The sequence below is a fragment of the Centroberyx affinis genome, unplaced genomic scaffold, assembly GCF_046629955.1.
Source record: "Centroberyx affinis isolate AG114_WGS23_722 - 3 ecotype Tasmania unplaced genomic scaffold, CSIRO-AGI_Caff_v1 ptg000069l_1, whole genome shotgun sequence".
Taxonomy (NCBI): domain Eukaryota; kingdom Metazoa; phylum Chordata; class Actinopteri; order Beryciformes; family Berycidae; genus Centroberyx; species Centroberyx affinis.
The window spans coordinates 1-16,069 of NW_027278780.1; the positions used below are offsets into that span (position 1 = coordinate 1).

General features: G+C 43.1%; 1 protein-coding gene across 1 annotated transcript in view; it reads right to left on the reverse strand.

Annotated features, from left to right (window-relative positions):
* Positions 1–1,465: 1,465 nt before the first annotated feature.
* LOC139645168 (clathrin heavy chain 1-like) overlaps positions 1,466–16,069 on the reverse strand; it is a gene marked incomplete at its 3' end in the record, with an annotated part of 34,995 nt that continues 20,391 nt past the window's right edge. The window contains exons 7-28 of the mRNA XM_071520803.1: positions 14,884–15,081; positions 13,803–14,003; positions 13,334–13,486; positions 12,814–12,936; positions 11,686–11,823; positions 11,416–11,580; positions 10,598–10,778; positions 9,689–9,852; positions 7,888–8,013; positions 7,632–7,774; positions 6,391–6,625; positions 6,105–6,227; positions 5,871–6,016; positions 5,571–5,754; positions 5,237–5,429; positions 4,413–4,570; positions 4,058–4,330; positions 3,052–3,369; positions 2,449–2,580; positions 2,240–2,350; positions 1,969–2,139; positions 1,466–1,797 (exon numbers count right to left, since the gene is read on the reverse strand). Of these exons, the coding sequence (XP_071376904.1) occupies positions 1,466–1,797; positions 1,969–2,139; positions 2,240–2,350; positions 2,449–2,580; positions 3,052–3,369; positions 4,058–4,330; positions 4,413–4,570; positions 5,237–5,429; positions 5,571–5,754; positions 5,871–6,016; positions 6,105–6,227; positions 6,391–6,625; positions 7,632–7,774; positions 7,888–8,013; positions 9,689–9,852; positions 10,598–10,778; positions 11,416–11,580; positions 11,686–11,823; positions 12,814–12,936; positions 13,334–13,486; positions 13,803–14,003; positions 14,884–15,081 (3,968 nt within the window). The remainder of the gene's footprint in view (positions 1,798–1,968; positions 2,140–2,239; positions 2,351–2,448; positions 2,581–3,051; positions 3,370–4,057; positions 4,331–4,412; positions 4,571–5,236; positions 5,430–5,570; positions 5,755–5,870; positions 6,017–6,104; positions 6,228–6,390; positions 6,626–7,631; positions 7,775–7,887; positions 8,014–9,688; positions 9,853–10,597; positions 10,779–11,415; positions 11,581–11,685; positions 11,824–12,813; positions 12,937–13,333; positions 13,487–13,802; positions 14,004–14,883; positions 15,082–16,069) is intronic.

Sequence of the window (16,069 nt, forward strand, 5' to 3'; positions counted from 1 at the left end):
GTGGCAAAACTAAAACCATGCACACTCAAGACTGCAGTCTTCCAGGCTAAAATGATTTAAAAATCAAAAACAAGGAAGCAGAGGAATTTACTTTCACCTTTTCCTTAATTGCATCAACCTGGAAAAGAAGAGGCGTAGCTTAGAAAATAAAATTCAAAATCTTTTCCCCATAAAGAAAAATGGCATAGATGGTTAACAGAGGCCACCAACAGAATGTATAGCGGTTATCTGCAGTAGAAAGAGAAATCAGTAGTATTTTTGCTGACCAGTGTTTTTCTTGATTTTCTTCTTGATTTTTTCTTGAAAATTTTGGCTTTGTGTTACTTCATTCTAAGGAAAGTATCTGTATCTTCATATTGTGAAGACTGTTTAATTGCATCACACTTAAGTGTTTGCCAACATGCTGGCTGTTACAATCATTTGCGGTTTTATGGGCTATTGTCTCGTTTCTAGATCCAACTCGAGAAAAAAACAAAACAGAGAGGACTATGCAATATTAACAAAAAAGATGGCAGAGGACATCAACTATCCATTGCACATCAGCACTACAGACACATACTTGGGCTGTGTGATGTAGGGCTGCAACTAACGATTATTTTCATTGTCGATTAATCTGTCGATTATTTTCTCGATTAATCGATTAGTTGTTTGGTCTATAAAATGTCAGAAAATGGTGAAAAATGTGGATCATTAGGGCTGGGCGATATATCAATATTATATCGATATCGTGATATCAGACTAGATATCGTCTTAGATTTTGGATATCGTAATATCGTGACACGGCATAAGTGTTGTCTTTTCCTGGTTTTAAAGGCTGCATTACAGTAAAGTGATGTCATTTTCTGAACTTACCAGACTGTTCTAGCTGTTCTATTATTTGCCTTTACCCACTTAGTCATTATATCCACATTGCTGATGATTATTTATCAAAAATCTCATTGTGTAAATATTTTGTGAAAGCACCAATAGTCATCCCTACAATATTGTCGCAATATCGATATCGAGGTATTTGGTCAAAAATATTGTGATATTTGATTTTGTCCATATCGCCCAGCCCTACTTACAACTGAACATTTAGCCCACTTTGTAGAAAATACCGGGATATATATCGTGTATCGCCATTCAGCCTAAAAATACCGAGATATGATTTTTGGTCCATATCGCCCAGCCCTATGGATCAGTGTTTCCCAAAGCCCAAGATGACGTCCTCAAATGTCTTGTTTTGTCCACAACCCAAAGATATTCAGTTTACTGTCATAGAGGAGTAAAGAAACCAGAAAATATTCACATTTAAGAAGCTAGAATCAGAGAATTTTGACTTATTTTTCTTAAAAAATTACTCAAACCGATTAATCGTTTATCGAAATAGTTGGCGATTAATGTAATAGTTGACAACTAATCGATTAATCGATTAATTGTTGCAGCTCTAGTGTGATGGTGTTCAGTTTTGGTCTGATCACTGCACTGATCCTCTTTGAATGGATACAAGTAGTGTTGTACAGGGATATGGTTTGACCCGCTGCATTTATAACAAAACCAATTTATTCCACCCTGAGCATGACTTAGCTGACCCACCTTGCTGAGGTACTCCCTCATGACCTGGATGAAGTATGGCATAGAAAAGTCCATGATGTTGTGCCTCCAGGCGGTCTCCAGCACCACGTCAGGCCTCAGCAGGTCATAACAGGTGAACAGGCAGGCGGCAAAACACTCCCTCTTGTCCTCCTGTAGGAACCAGGACAGTAGCTCCTCTGCCAGTTCTGTGTCCTTGGACTCTGACGCGTACTGCATGGCATCCTGCAGGGGAGATACAGCATGGACAGGGTCAGGGATGGTGTAAGGTGGGGGAAAATGGGGAGTGATGGCTGCTACATGATCAAACTCTAAATGGTAGCAGCATGGTAAAATCAGGAGTAAATCTAAGCATTACATCAGAAAATAATAGTGAAATTTAATGGGGAAAAGCACCTTGTAGAGCTTGTCCTTCTTGCAGAGCTCCACACTCTGTTTCCAGCGGTTGTTGCCCTTGAAGAGGTATGCAGCGATTCTCCTGAACTCGATCAGCTCGTGCTTCTCCAAGCGCTGGGCCAGCGAGATGTTGTCAAAGTTGTCATAGGCATCTATCGATGTCCTCAGTGCCTAAAATGAGTGAGGAGCGACAAACAGTGGATATTAAATCAAAGAGTCATTCAATTTATGGAAGAAAATTCAATGAAACTGCTTTGTGAAGGGCTCTTACCTGATAGTCCTCCTCTGTGATGAAGAGGTTGTTAAGTGCTTCATTGACTGATTTGTTGTTGTGGTTCTGTACTGACCGCAGGTAGGGCTTGACCAGAGGCAGCTGTTTCACCTGTGGACACACATGCACATCGGTCATCTTAGTTCTAAAAGGAGAGACAATGCATCATATCATACAATTTATTTATTCAGAGACAGGCTGAGGTGTACCTTGTTGAAGAAGTTGACAGCGCGGGAGTGGTCCAGTCTGGGGGATAGCACGATGAGCAAGTCATTCAGTAACAAGGGCTTGAACTCCAAATAGAATTGGATGGCTTTATAGTACAGCTCCACATTGGCCACCTACACAGGGGGCAGAGGGAGAGGAAGATTCAGAAACTACATTCAGGAAGCATAAGCATAATAATAGGTTATTAGAATAAGAATAAGTACAGATTCTGTCCCACAGCACATTTGTGGCAATGATGAAGTTCTGAATGAGTTCTGTGAGTTCAATGAGTTCTGTTCTGAATACAAAAATAAGAATGTGAAGATAAAATTTCACAATACAACTTTTACTTTCCAATTAGAATTCATTATTCTTTATTGAGCAGTATCTAATTAATAGACATGACACATAATTTGTAGAAAATTGTTTTATCAAGTGCTGTACACTGATTTAAAGCGCAGACATTTAGAGGTCTGAAGTGTCTCACTCCTGACTAATCTGAATTTGTGTTGCAATGATGACATGGGAAAAAAATCCAAATGATGGTTGATGAGAGACATAGTGGACTAACTGTGACTATATGTGTAGATCAAATCCAACTGTACCTTGGTGATGATGTCTTTGAACTGGCCCTCCTTCCAGGCGTCTGTGGGGTGGTTCATCATGGTGATGATGGCGTTGTCGAACTCCTCGTACTTGTCGTACAGGAAGACCAGCTCTGCCCACAGGTGGGCCTGCTCTGCCGCCCTCAGGACCTTTGGGATGTTGACTCTGGACCAGAAGAGCTCCAGATGCTCCCTCATCTTCTGGGGCTTGAACTTGGAGTAGAGGATGGCCAGCTCGGTGAACATGCCCATGTGAGCACGCTCCAGGCCCAGGGCGGCCTCCAGCATGGTGATCAGCTCCTCAAAGTAACCGCGGTCCTGGGATAGAAGCAAAGATTGGATGTTATAAATGTGTGTGAGATTTTATAGAAACTGTACAGTGAATAGTTTTGGTATTGTCAAACATGATTATGTGCATTATTGATATGGATTATGGAACAAATTAAGGCAAAAACTGAGTTTAGTATTTCCATTTCTATTTATAAGGCAAATTAAATGTAAACACTGTACAATTCTGTGTGCTGTAGTGTACTGAAATAACTTGTAATAACATGTAAACATGCACAATGAAAATGCACAACTTAAATACACACTAGTATTCAGGCTGAGCTCCAGCAGATTTAACCACAGGCTGTTGGAAAAAATCCAGCTGGTGTCTGAAAATTTGCTGTGTTACCACAGTATTTTAACACTGAATGGCAAAGCTTACAAATTACGTTTGAGTTCATGTTGCTCTTTTGCTTTTGAATCCAAAATGCGCCCACACATCTGCCTTGAGATTTGCGGGTGGTGGATTAATGGCGGCCACCATTATTATAATTATTGAACAGATGTAGTTTGGTCAAGTGTGGCCTCCATAATTCACAAATCCACAATAAAATGACTGTTTAAGTGACACCTAAGGGGGAAGAGGTCTTCATAAAAACTATAAACAAGACCTGCTCTTTTGTACCCTCTTTTCACCCAGCCCAGTGTGTGTGTCTGTATCTCAATTTTTCCATCTTACTTGGTAGTAGTTAATGAGCTCCTCCAGCTCGTCAGCGTGCACCACGATGTGGAGGCCGCACATCTGGGCCAGTCTGAACTCCTTTCCGTCCACGCAGGCGAAGCACACCTCCTTCCAGGTGCGGGTGCTGTTGGCCTTGCGGGCGCCGTCCACAGCGGCCTGGTACTCTCCCAGGTGCACCAGAGTTGAAGCCAGCCGGCCAAAGTTGGATACATTGTTGTACAGCAACTTGGCTGCCTCATACATTTTCTCGTCGTAGCAGCGGTCACCGACCTATGTTTTGAATAAAGACATGCGGTTAGATTTTTGACCAGACAACTAAGCTTCAGAGGGATTGTATGGGAGACAAGCTTACCTGTTGGATGTGAGCATTGTTGGGTCCATTGATGAATTCTTCCAGTTCAGCCAGGCGGTTGGTCTTGGCCAAGGCAAAGATCAGCTCTGTCTCCACATAGGACTCGCGGGCCTTCTTACGAGCCATCTGTAGGAATTTCACCAAGTCCTCCCAATTACCTGAAACACGGTACATATAGTTGTATTACACTGTTGGGGTTTAACTTTTTTTTTTGTAGAAAAAGAGCTGATTCAACTGTATTTTATGCAGCTAAAAAAAAAAAAAAAAGGTCACACATTGTGTGCACTTTTTTCTCCTTAAGGACTAGCCGCAGTAGCTGCCACTATCAGCAAACAGAACGTGGGTACAAACACTTCAGACACTACAAACACATCAAAAACACAGCCAATGTGCTCCATACTGACTCTTTATGATCAGAATGACAACTACTACCAGGTTTTTCTAGCGCTACTTTCTGCATTGTCATTCTTGTTGCTGATGATATCATTAACTGTCATCTGCCTACATAGTGTCAAACCCTGCCTCCAGTTCATAGTGATTAATCAGCTCACAAAAAGTGAACCAACTGCCTTTAGAAAGACCTCTGCTCTGCTGAAAAGAAGGCAGGCTCAGTACTTTTTTGAAAGCAGATGCTTTCCATCCGCCTTATGGCCACTTCCCCACTTACTGTATTGTAATGTAAAAAAGGTACTGGCAGTTGAAAAAAGTGGAATAGTGTGATCACAGCCTTAGACGATAAGGAATAAACTCTCATCCTTCCCCACTGCTTTTTCTCCACCCCCTTTTTCAAGTTGTGCCAAACCAGTCTGTTCCCCCATCCTTACCACTCTGATCAGCGGCCTGTACCACCTCCATGTATGCAGACGGGTCATCGGCCTTGATGTAGGAGTCAATGGCCTCCTTAACCAGGCCCTTCTGCAGCTGAGCCTTGGCCAGCTGGCTCCACACAGCCGGCTCATTGCAGCGCTCCGCAAACTCATAGGCCCGGTCCAGGTTGCTAATATGCTCAATCAGCACCTGGGAACCAAAAACAAGGGAGATCATAAAGTTATACTGAGGGCTGCCTCAAAACAACGCAAAAACAAAGAAAATCAATGGCTGATTCAGAACTTCTATCCAGACGGTATTGGGATAGTTGGTAAAGAGCAAATGGCTGACCTGCACAGCAGAGGTGTTGACGTCAAACTTCCTGAAGATGGCGAAGGCCTCCTCAAAGAGCTCGTTGCTGATGGCGATGTTAGCGATATCAGGAGCATCATAGTTGTCTAGCCTGTTGATGTACTCCATCACACGGGTGCGGTCGGCCTTGATCGCTGTCAGGATCAGCAGGTTCTGCAGATTTCTGTGGGAGAGAGCAGAAGACCAAGAGCATTCAGCACATTTTGAAATGACACACTTAACATACTAAAAAAGTAAAAGTATCTCATTCTCTTGGTCAAGAGAGTAGCTGCTGAGCACCTGTGTTCACTGAAGACGGAGTTGTCCAGCACAATCTTCTCCAGCAGTTCAATGAGCTCGTTGGGCAGGTCGGCGGTCATGAAGGCCTTGACTGTGACCGATACTTCCTCTGGGTCCTGGGTCTCTGACAGCGCTGTCTGGACCACCTGAGAACAGAGACGAGGAAACAGAAGGTTAGAGCGGCACCAGACAGGTGTACTGAACCGATGAACACTTGTCTGGTCTATCCTTTACCTGGTCGATAAGTGGTCGTCTGTAGGGGTTGGTCTCCAGCAGCACGCTGGCCCACAGCTCAGGGTCTTTGCGGCGAACCAGGTAGCGAGACAGGCTCTTGAACAGGGAGTTCTCATTGCAGACCTGGAGAACAAAACAGACAAATCACAATGCTTCCTGGTACACTGGCGGCAGTTTAGTGCAGTAGATAAAAAAAATACATGTAGAGAGAGACAGATAGCTAAAGAGACAGACACTTGGATATAGAGACAGAGACACACTGGTAGGTACATCAATCCATTCTCACATTGATGAGCTCCTGGTCACACTGTCCTCTCTCATAGGCCACACAGGCCAGGTGGGGGTCTCTCTTCTCGCAGTACTTTCCCACCACACGGCTGTCATAGTAGGGGTTCTCCCTCAGGAAGCGCTCGGGGTTGTTGTTGCTGTCGATGTAGATCTTGGCCAGGGCATTATGGGTAGCGGGCTCCTCACAGCCTTCATGGATACGAGCCTCCAGCCAGGGCAGCAGCAGCTTCAGTCTATGAAACAGAGAGGGGAAAGGATGATGAGATTCTCTACGGCTGCTCAAACAGCTTCTCAGACCTGGGTTGAACAGAAGTCAAATTCTTAGTGTTTGTTTTATCCTTCTTGGGGCAACAGATGGATGAGGTTTCCCACCATGGGACCAGTGTTGGGCTTGGATGAGTAAAAGATTACTCATTACTTGTTATTTGTTTCAAATGTAATGCTATTACTTCACTTACTATTACCTAGAAACAATAATTTGTTACACGATTTGTTCTATTACTTTTCCATCACACCAACAAAACTGACAGTTTCATCCTCCTCTTCCTCTCTTCTGCTTCAAAAATCAGGTTGACTCAGTCACCTCTCCTGTGAATGATCAGGGAAACCAAATAGTGTTCATCGCCAATGTTCTTGGCATCCTTTTGCTTGTTGAAAATCAAAATAGTGGGAATACTTCCAAACAGAGAAAGGAAACTTTAATTTACTTTTTTTTTATCTAATCTAGGTTACTGTGAGAGAACGATAACTTCTGAGGAGATCAATCTCAAGTTTATAGGGAGTGATAACAAAAGTAATGACTTTTTTGATTGGTAACTGTAACATGGTAAATTGTTACATTACTTGTCACCAGAACAACTAATGATATGACGGTAGTGTGTTATTAAGCAAAGCACAAACTTCCCTACATTGCACCCTACAGTCCAAAAATGTCAGATAAATTGCCTGTCACAGAATAGTGTAATAAACTGACTTTCAAGTAGTCCAACTTTCTGGCACTCATTATCCTATTTGGCAAATTCCACCCATCTGGTGTGCCAAGCAAATTAAAAAAAAGAAAAGAATTTATAAATTCTATTTCAGCCAGGTTGACACAACATCTGCGCCCCTGATGAATCATTTCTAAGTTAATTTCAAACTTAGAAATGGAAACACAGAATTACTTGAGAGTCTATTTTAATGAAATAGTTTTTTTTTTGCTGTAGTGTTTAGGGACATGAGGGTGGCAGGATGCAGCACCTGTTCCTCTTCTCCACCTCGGCGACCAGTTCGTCAGTAGAAAACTGTCCCCTGACAACCAGGATCAGGCTCTTGATCACATCCTCCGAGCAATCCACGTCCAAGAGACCTCCGATCACCACGGGCAGACGGCTGGGGTTCACCTAGGACACACGCAAATCAATCTCATTAATGTTAGCTTTGTAACATCATCTGCAATAGAAGGACGCAGTGTAATTGTGATGATGCCCTAAAACTGTTCACCGTCGAGCCTTACTTTCTGGACATAGATCTCGATGTACTTCTGCAGGTTGTTGCGGTACAGGTAGAGGACCAGGTCGTGGACAAAGTCGAAACGGTCGCAGACGATGATCAGTGGTAGCTGGTCGGTGAGTTTGGCCTCCTGTCCATCACACACAACGGAGGGAGAGAGGCCACAGTCAGCAAGACAGCACAACCAAGGAGGACACCTCCACACAAGTCACCAAACACCACAGTCAAACCTGATGTACAATAATTGGTCTTTTACCACTGGAAAATTATGGGTATTCAGGGTTTAAATATCCAAGACTTACAATTACTGCCAAAGACAAAAAGGACCTAAATTTTATGTGGCTAAATTAGACTTATTTTGGAGAACTATGATGCAGGTTTGACTGTATTGTCGTAGGCCAGTGTAACTACTCGTGTACAATGGCAAAAGTAAAAATATCAGAATCACTGAAAATGAAATTGAAATATCATTTTCCAGTTATATCAAACCTGCTCGAGTGATTCCAAAATGACACAATATCAAGAAAAACAAAAATCAAAAATAAAAGGTTTCTCAACTATGACAAATGGAGAGACGTCACTTTTTTTTCAAGAGAGGCTAGAGGATGATTAAGTACTGCAAAATTAGTTTGTTTTACTGCAGACTCAGCTGAGGAAGAGAGAGAGAGTGTAAAGAAGTAAAAGGAGACATAAATTCCCCATCACTCTGAGGCTAAAAGCCAAGTGCAGCTTTCTCATTCATGGGTATAGGCAGAGGACTCCCAGTGAAGGCTGTACCAAGGTAGGCCAGGCAGACACTAGACAGCACTGACCGCTCGAAACACTGACCACTAGTCCTCCGTACCACAATGCTCTGCTGCACTATGGGTGTTGCTGAGACACTGCTGCCATCCACACTCCTACAGGATTAACAAACTGGGATTGTGCACCTCACTGCCCTGCTTCAATATCGACCGAGAACATGCTAGAATGACTGGAGAAAGGCTCCTATTACGGGACTTCACACTACATACACGGACACCTGTAATGTCTAATAGCTCTCACATATGGATTACAAGACCCTTGCTTGTGGGCCCTACATTTACATTCACCATCGACTACAATCACACACAAAACATCTAATGAATGACTAGGACTAGTTCAAGCACTGAGAATATTGGGTGCACCCCAGTGGGTGTATGGCTTGTGGTGTATAAGCCCATACGCCTCCATACAAATCCCAGTTTTAATCCTGTGCCTAAAGTCAGGGGTAGGGATGAAAAGAAAATAGAGGGTGGGAAAGGTCCTGTACTGAGGGGTGGGATAGATTTACCTGATACATGTCCTGCCATTCCAAAGACAAAAGGGGAAAAGCACAAAAGATAATATCTGCCATCAGGATGGTTGACGTGAACATTTTTAACCAATACAGGCAAATGAATGCTTGTTGGGAATGTGCTAGTGATATTATTATTATAGTGATAATATTAAAATCCGGAAATGAGGATTCCAAAACTGCAACAATAAAAGTTTTTGCTGCAAGCAAAATGTGATGTAAGGTAATTCTGGTAACTAAAATGTCACTATCATGGCTCAGATAAGATATAACACTGAGGAAAAAGCAACAAGAGTACAGCTTCCCACACACAAATATGGGTTAACACAGCAAAGAGCACAATACAACAGAAAGTGGATTGAAGAGGAGAGAGTGTGTAAGAAAAGAAAAATAAAAGGACCAGGTAAAGGAGGAAACGAGCTGTTAAAACTTTGTTTTCAGTGTGTGACCCTCTCCCTTCAGATCTCTCCAGCTGACCCTGCAGCCGTACCTTGAGGAAGTTCTTGACGCGCTCTGGGTCGTAGCAGTTGCTCTCTCTACAGATCCTCTCCACCTCTTTGATCTGGCCCGTCTTGCAAGCAGCCTGGATGTACTTGAAGTGAACCTCAGGGTCCTGACTGAAATTCACAATGGAGCCCAGGAAGTAGAACAGACCTGAGAGACAGAGACAATCAGTTATAGTCGGTTACAAAAGATGTGGATGAAATACACAAAATGACATGAAAATTACACAAAATAATACTAGCTAAACTAGCTTTTATCTCTTTGTAAAAATAAACCACACATTTGTGTATATGTATACTGCATCTTCCACCAATCTAATGATAAAATAAAAATATTTAATTGCTGAATCCATAATACAATCTGAAATATCACTGTCATTGCCATTAATGCAGTTTATGTCTTTCCCAAATAGTTTATTGAACGGTTAAGCTCCATTATCTAAGTAGTAGTAGAGGAGCTGCAGCCATTCACCCCCAGGCGTTTCTACACAATCAATTCATTGTCCTGCCTCTGCTGTGGCCTACTTGGCTAATTGATAGTAAGGGGACATCTAGTAACGACAGGGGCAGGAGGGAAAGGGGTGAGTCAGTGAAGCTGAATGACAAGTCACACGCCACTCTAATGTTTAGCCTGAGAACAGAAATATTTTGGGCGAATTGCCCTGTTGTACACACGTTATAAATAATGTTACAGTGGTTGTATTAGCTACTTTACAGTACTTTGTGCCTCTAAGTGTTTATTTATGGTAAGTCTTATGACCAAACATGCCCTAAGTGTCTATGAAATTCCAAAAAGACAACATTTGTATTCAGTGGATTATTGTTTTTGTTTAACTAAAAAAAGACTTAAATAACGAATGAAGCAGTGCGTGCCAGAACAGAGTTTGAGATCTCACCCTCAAAGCTCTTGAAGGACTCAAAGAGCTCTGTGAGAGACTGTGTGGACAGCTGTTCATGGTACTTGGAGGCCACCTGGACACAGATCTGCAGGTTCTGGCGGATGTTGGCCGACAGCATGGCTCTGAGGCACTCCAGAGAGTCCTCCACTGACAGGGAGCCGAAGAAGTTCACCAGCCACTGGAGGGGGGACCGATGGTGAAAGTTAGCCCAAGTCATAGGAGGTAGACTATGCATATACAGTAAGTAACAAGCATGGAGTCTGAGTCGCTGATTCAAATCCCTCAACAAGCTATGAAAACCCACTCTCCTCTTCCTCAACAACTGTTGTCAAGGTGCCCTTGAGCAAGGCACCTGTAACCAGATAACTCCAGTAGCTGGCAAGTAGAAGACTGTTTTACTTTACTGCCTCTTCCTGCATTTCACTGCTGTGTGAAAACCCCATAATTCCAACTTTTGGTTTCATTTCACGTCAACTGAAGGATTACATGGTCCTTTACGGGTTGAGAGAATTCTGCAACCCTCCAGCTTATGAAACCCTTTCAAAACCCACTGGATAACCTCAAAAATGCAAGCTAAAAATAATCCTGTTTTTCTCAGTTCCTGAAAAGTTTATATTTTGGAGATAAAAGCTTTTCACCTTACAGTTTGCTCCCTCAGGCTACTGCTGTATATAAGAATGTGCCCTGGTTAGATCAGAGTATAAGAAAGTTTATCTGACCTGGTCTCCTGATAATATATAATATTTACACTATAGTAAGTATAGTAAGAGCTGCCTAATTTACAAAGGCCTTTAAAGTCTTCTAGAGCGGTCTACCTCTGGGTTGAGTAGGTGTGTGTGCACCACAGCACGCTTGATGTCGTATAGGTCAGTGTAGTGCTCCAGCGCCCTCTGCAGGAGGCCAGCCTTCTCACACAACTGGGCGATGTGGGCACGATCGTAGTTGGTGAACATTTGGTTGCCCAGGATAGCATCAGCAACCTACACCAACGACATGAAGCATTAGAAAAAATAAAATGTTGATAAAATGTAGGCCAGATGTGTTGTTTGCATGTCTTTGAGTAAAGTATGTGTAGATGCGTCTACCTGTGGAGCATGCATGAGGTTCATCTCCAGCAGGCGAGTCTGCAGTGGTCCCTCTGAGGGTCTGTTGTTCTTCAGGGCGTCCAGGAGGAAAGAGGTACACTGCTGGATCAGGTTGTACTCCATGAACACATCCACGATCTGGACAGAGAGATAGACAGACAGGAGAGAATTTAAAATCCTGAGAGGAAGAGAGAATACATGGATTTGTGGATACCGAATTGGTGCTATCCTGACAAAGACATAACTTGTCGAAGCTTTTCTTATGTACTGAATAAAGTACTACTGCACTCAAGCTATGAATACACAACAGCTTCCTCCAATTTAAACTTTACACTCCTGCCACATACTGCTGGAGTTACACACCAGTTATACACCAGTGACAGGATCAAACTTGACACAGATGCAATAAGACCACACACTGCTTTGAACCTGCTCAAAACCCAGTTGCAACGAAAAGTGAAAATTTGTTATATACAATACATTTTAGGCATTTTTTTAGGCACATTTTATGTTTCTTCTTCCAGTGATCCAAGGGAGCCTCATGCAATGTGTTATATTCTTAAACCTGCTGTTATCTGCCAGTACAGCACTATTGGCAATGCAGAGTGCTGCGTCAGGAGTTGGAATTTGCAGTGCAGGGATCTTGCAATGGTAGGCAGGAAGAGGTGCATTTCATTTGCACTACAGGCTAGTTTAGGTGTATAGATGTTGGCATATGTTATGTTGACTCAGTCACATAGTTTGTCTAAGTGCAGGAACATTTTTGGTTTGATTCTACTAGCTAATTGCAGAGGATGGGAGAAGACAATGCAGCTCATAGTATAGACCACAATATTATCTTAATTTAGAAAATTACAGTCAGACCTGATCCAAACCCCTAAAACTTTCTGTACAATCCCAATCTGCCTTATGCTTGTGGGACTACAACCGTTTTGTGAACCTAGATCCACCTAAATTTAGTGACGTTCCGTCAGTTTAAGGCAGAAATGGCCACAGAGGCCATTTCCACTGTTAAGGGTTTGATATGATAAAACAGCAGAAATTACTCAAGTGGTATAAGGTATTTTGTTCAGAAAGGATCATGTATTCCTGATAGATCAGGAGAGATCCCTGCTCCCCTCCTCTGACCTGTGTGATGTCAGCCAGTGGCTCTTCATCCTGGACCAACATCTGGGCAAACTGCAGGCCCTGCTCTGGGTTTATCCGCATCACGTTCCTCAGCAGGAAGATCCAGTCTGGAGTGTAACCCACCTGGAACCACAAAAATCACAAAAGGATACATCTACCATACAACTGTGTGTTTTTTTGTAATCGCATAATTGCAGCATAGCATAATTGATAAAGTCTGACAATGAATGCTCTTTAAGTATTTATGGGTCTTAAAGGAATTTGTCTCCATGGAGTTTAAAAGTATGGTATACTTCCATGACAGTATCATTAACACATAATCAGAGTTACAAACACATAATATTATCACACCCTTCCCATTTAAATTATCATAATGGATCCAGGGATTAGGGATGGCTTTGCATTTTGATAATTATTTCCAGCAGGCTCCTACTGCTGGAAATAGTTAGTAGTTCATCATTTGGGAATTTCCAAATCTAAACAAGCGCATGTACCATTTTAGATGGAAAGACAGGCATACCTTCTTGGCATACAGGACAATCTTGGGGAACTGGCCAGTCTCAGCAAAGCACTGGATGACCTTGTTGGGGACGTTGGCCCTCAGGTAGACACTGAGAGCCAAGGTGGGATCCACCGCCTTCACCAGGTCACCCAGTTCCTCAGAACACTCCAACTGGAACGTAGGACAAGTAACATCAGCAGTAGAAACAATTCAGACAATGGAAACTGGACTTTTAAATACAGATTACAGAATAAACACAGGATGTGCAAAATGTGGACCATCAGCTCTCTAGTTAACTATTCAGACAATTTGGAAACACTCAATTCTCTAAGAAAGCTACTTTGGCTGGAGGAGGAAACACTACAAATGCCTTGCATAACAGATGGTCTCACATCATCCGAGATAATAGGCAAGTCATGTAAACACACAGGCGGCTCAGGAAAAGCCTCTTCCTGCGAGAGGAGGTTGAGATGGAGATCTGGAATACCTTGTCCTCCTTCAGCCACTTCTCCAGAAGCTGCTTGCGTCCCTGCTGGAGGACAGGCCTGCACAGCTCCAGGGACTCAAACTTGTTGAGCTGGCCCTGGTCCAGCAGGATGCCAAAGTACTGCAGCAAGGGGGAGGTCTGGCCTGGCTGGGCTGGCACACTCTGGAAACGACGGATGGTGTCTGGGGTACGCAGGATACCCTGGAGGGAGAGGGGAGGAATAAGGCAGAGGTCATAAGCTATAGAAAAGTGGGTGGACATTTGATAGTACTGTGGAAGGCGGTAACACCCAAAGACAACAAATTAAGTTGAATGAAGGAAACTTTGGGATTGCTGTTTTAATAAGATCACAGTCAATTAAACTCCTGGGTTTCATTCTAGCCATCAAATCAGGGACTGATTTACACCTGGGACACCAGATGAATGCACTTAGTTGGTGGCATAGAAAACCAGCAGCACTCTGGGTCCTGAAATCATTTAATTAATACAGATGGGAATGAGAAAACAGGAAGTAAATGAATGCACCAAACAACTTCTGACAACAGTCCTGCAACATTTGGAAGACACAGTGATTAGAACAAAACGATGGAATATTTTAATTTTGTTTGGACTAGATTATATGCCGTTTTGGTGAGCTTTTTAAAACACAAGTAATTGATGGACCCTGCAAAACTCCTGTTCCTGCTTTGCTGGCATTGGCTTACATTACATTGAAAGCTAAACTCTTAACTCACCACTACTTTGTTGATTGTAAGTGACAATTTTATATTTAAACCCATATCAGTTTAACATTTTATTAAGCAACTTGCAACTAGGAACTTTTTATTACCTTGACTTGATAGTTTTGTCAGGTGCAATCTTGTGTGTACACAAGGCTGCATTCAAGAGCATAGAATTGTAGACAGAGATACTGTAGTTTCTAAAATGCTTATGGATAGAAAACCGTGGCCTTTTAAAGCGTCGTTAATAGTGACATCGGTTAATCACTGCATCCCTACCCTGGATCATACAAAAAATGTGCATGATCTTAATCCTTTCGTAAAGCACAGAAATGTCATGACTAAGCTATCAGGGTGGTTACCTTTGGTGCATTGGCGGCAACCTTGGCAGCCTCGGAGTAGTTGCCCCCTGCAAACAGGTTGTTGAACTTGCGTGCAAAGAGCTCTTCAGCGCCAGCCAGATTGTTGCGGACAGCTATGCGCAGGGCCAGGTCCGGGTTCTGCAGCACATTGTTGATGTAGGGGATGATGTTTTCCTCCTCCACACAGACTGACAGCACCTGGGTTACAGGGATAGAAAAAAGTCAGAGAGGTGCATTAGATGGACTAAGGTGTGTGAAATCTTTGTATGAAGCATTCCAGCTTGCAGTCCGTTCAGTATTGTCTACTACTATTATTGTGTTTGGGTGTAGCGTCCACAATTTTTACACTCAAAGACATTTTCAAAAGTCGGTTCATGAGGTCAGGTTACAGCCATGTATTGCTTCCATAAGCCTGGTTCCAGCAGGTAAGGCAATCTGTGGCATTACGTGTAAACAAAGGACACAGTCAAGTGTGTGTGGGGAGAGCAGTGGTGTTTGCTTTCCTCAGTGAGGCATGGAGCCCTTCACTCTTTTGTCCTCCCGTCACCAAACCAGACACATTATTTTTGAAAACTTCCCCCAGGGATGAACAACCAATCAGGTAGGAGCAGGAAAACGATGGGGTCAAATGCCCTATCCCCCGATTGTCCAGCAAGGCCTCTGAAAGGCCACCTTGAACTGCCTCGGTCTGGAATATTGCCCCTAACAGGCAGCAAGTTCAGGATCTGTCAGAAGAAATCATTGTCAGCCGGAAAGTGCAATTCAGACTGAAGTGATGGATGCTTTTTTTTAAACGTAGCTTAACTACATCTACATCACACAGGGATAAATCAACACATGCTGCGTTCACTCAGTGCGCCTTAAGTTGGCAGAGTGAGCAAGCTCAGCTGAATTCCACTGTGGGCACATTAGCATTAAACTCTATTAAACGCTGTCTGGCCTTGGGATGTGGCTGCTGAACGGCAAATGTATTATTACTGGGTCAGTGTAACACATGGCTTTTGTGAGTGGTCTGGCAAAGGAGAGAGAGAAAGGAGAACAAGTCAAATGAAAGGGCGGGACGAAAGAAAGGGGAGGGGGACTAGAGAGAAAGACAGCGAGGGTTGGCCCGGCTATAAACAAGCCCAGCAGGTCAGTGCCCCAGCTGTTAACACGGGTGAGTACACTTCATTCTTCCAACCACTAA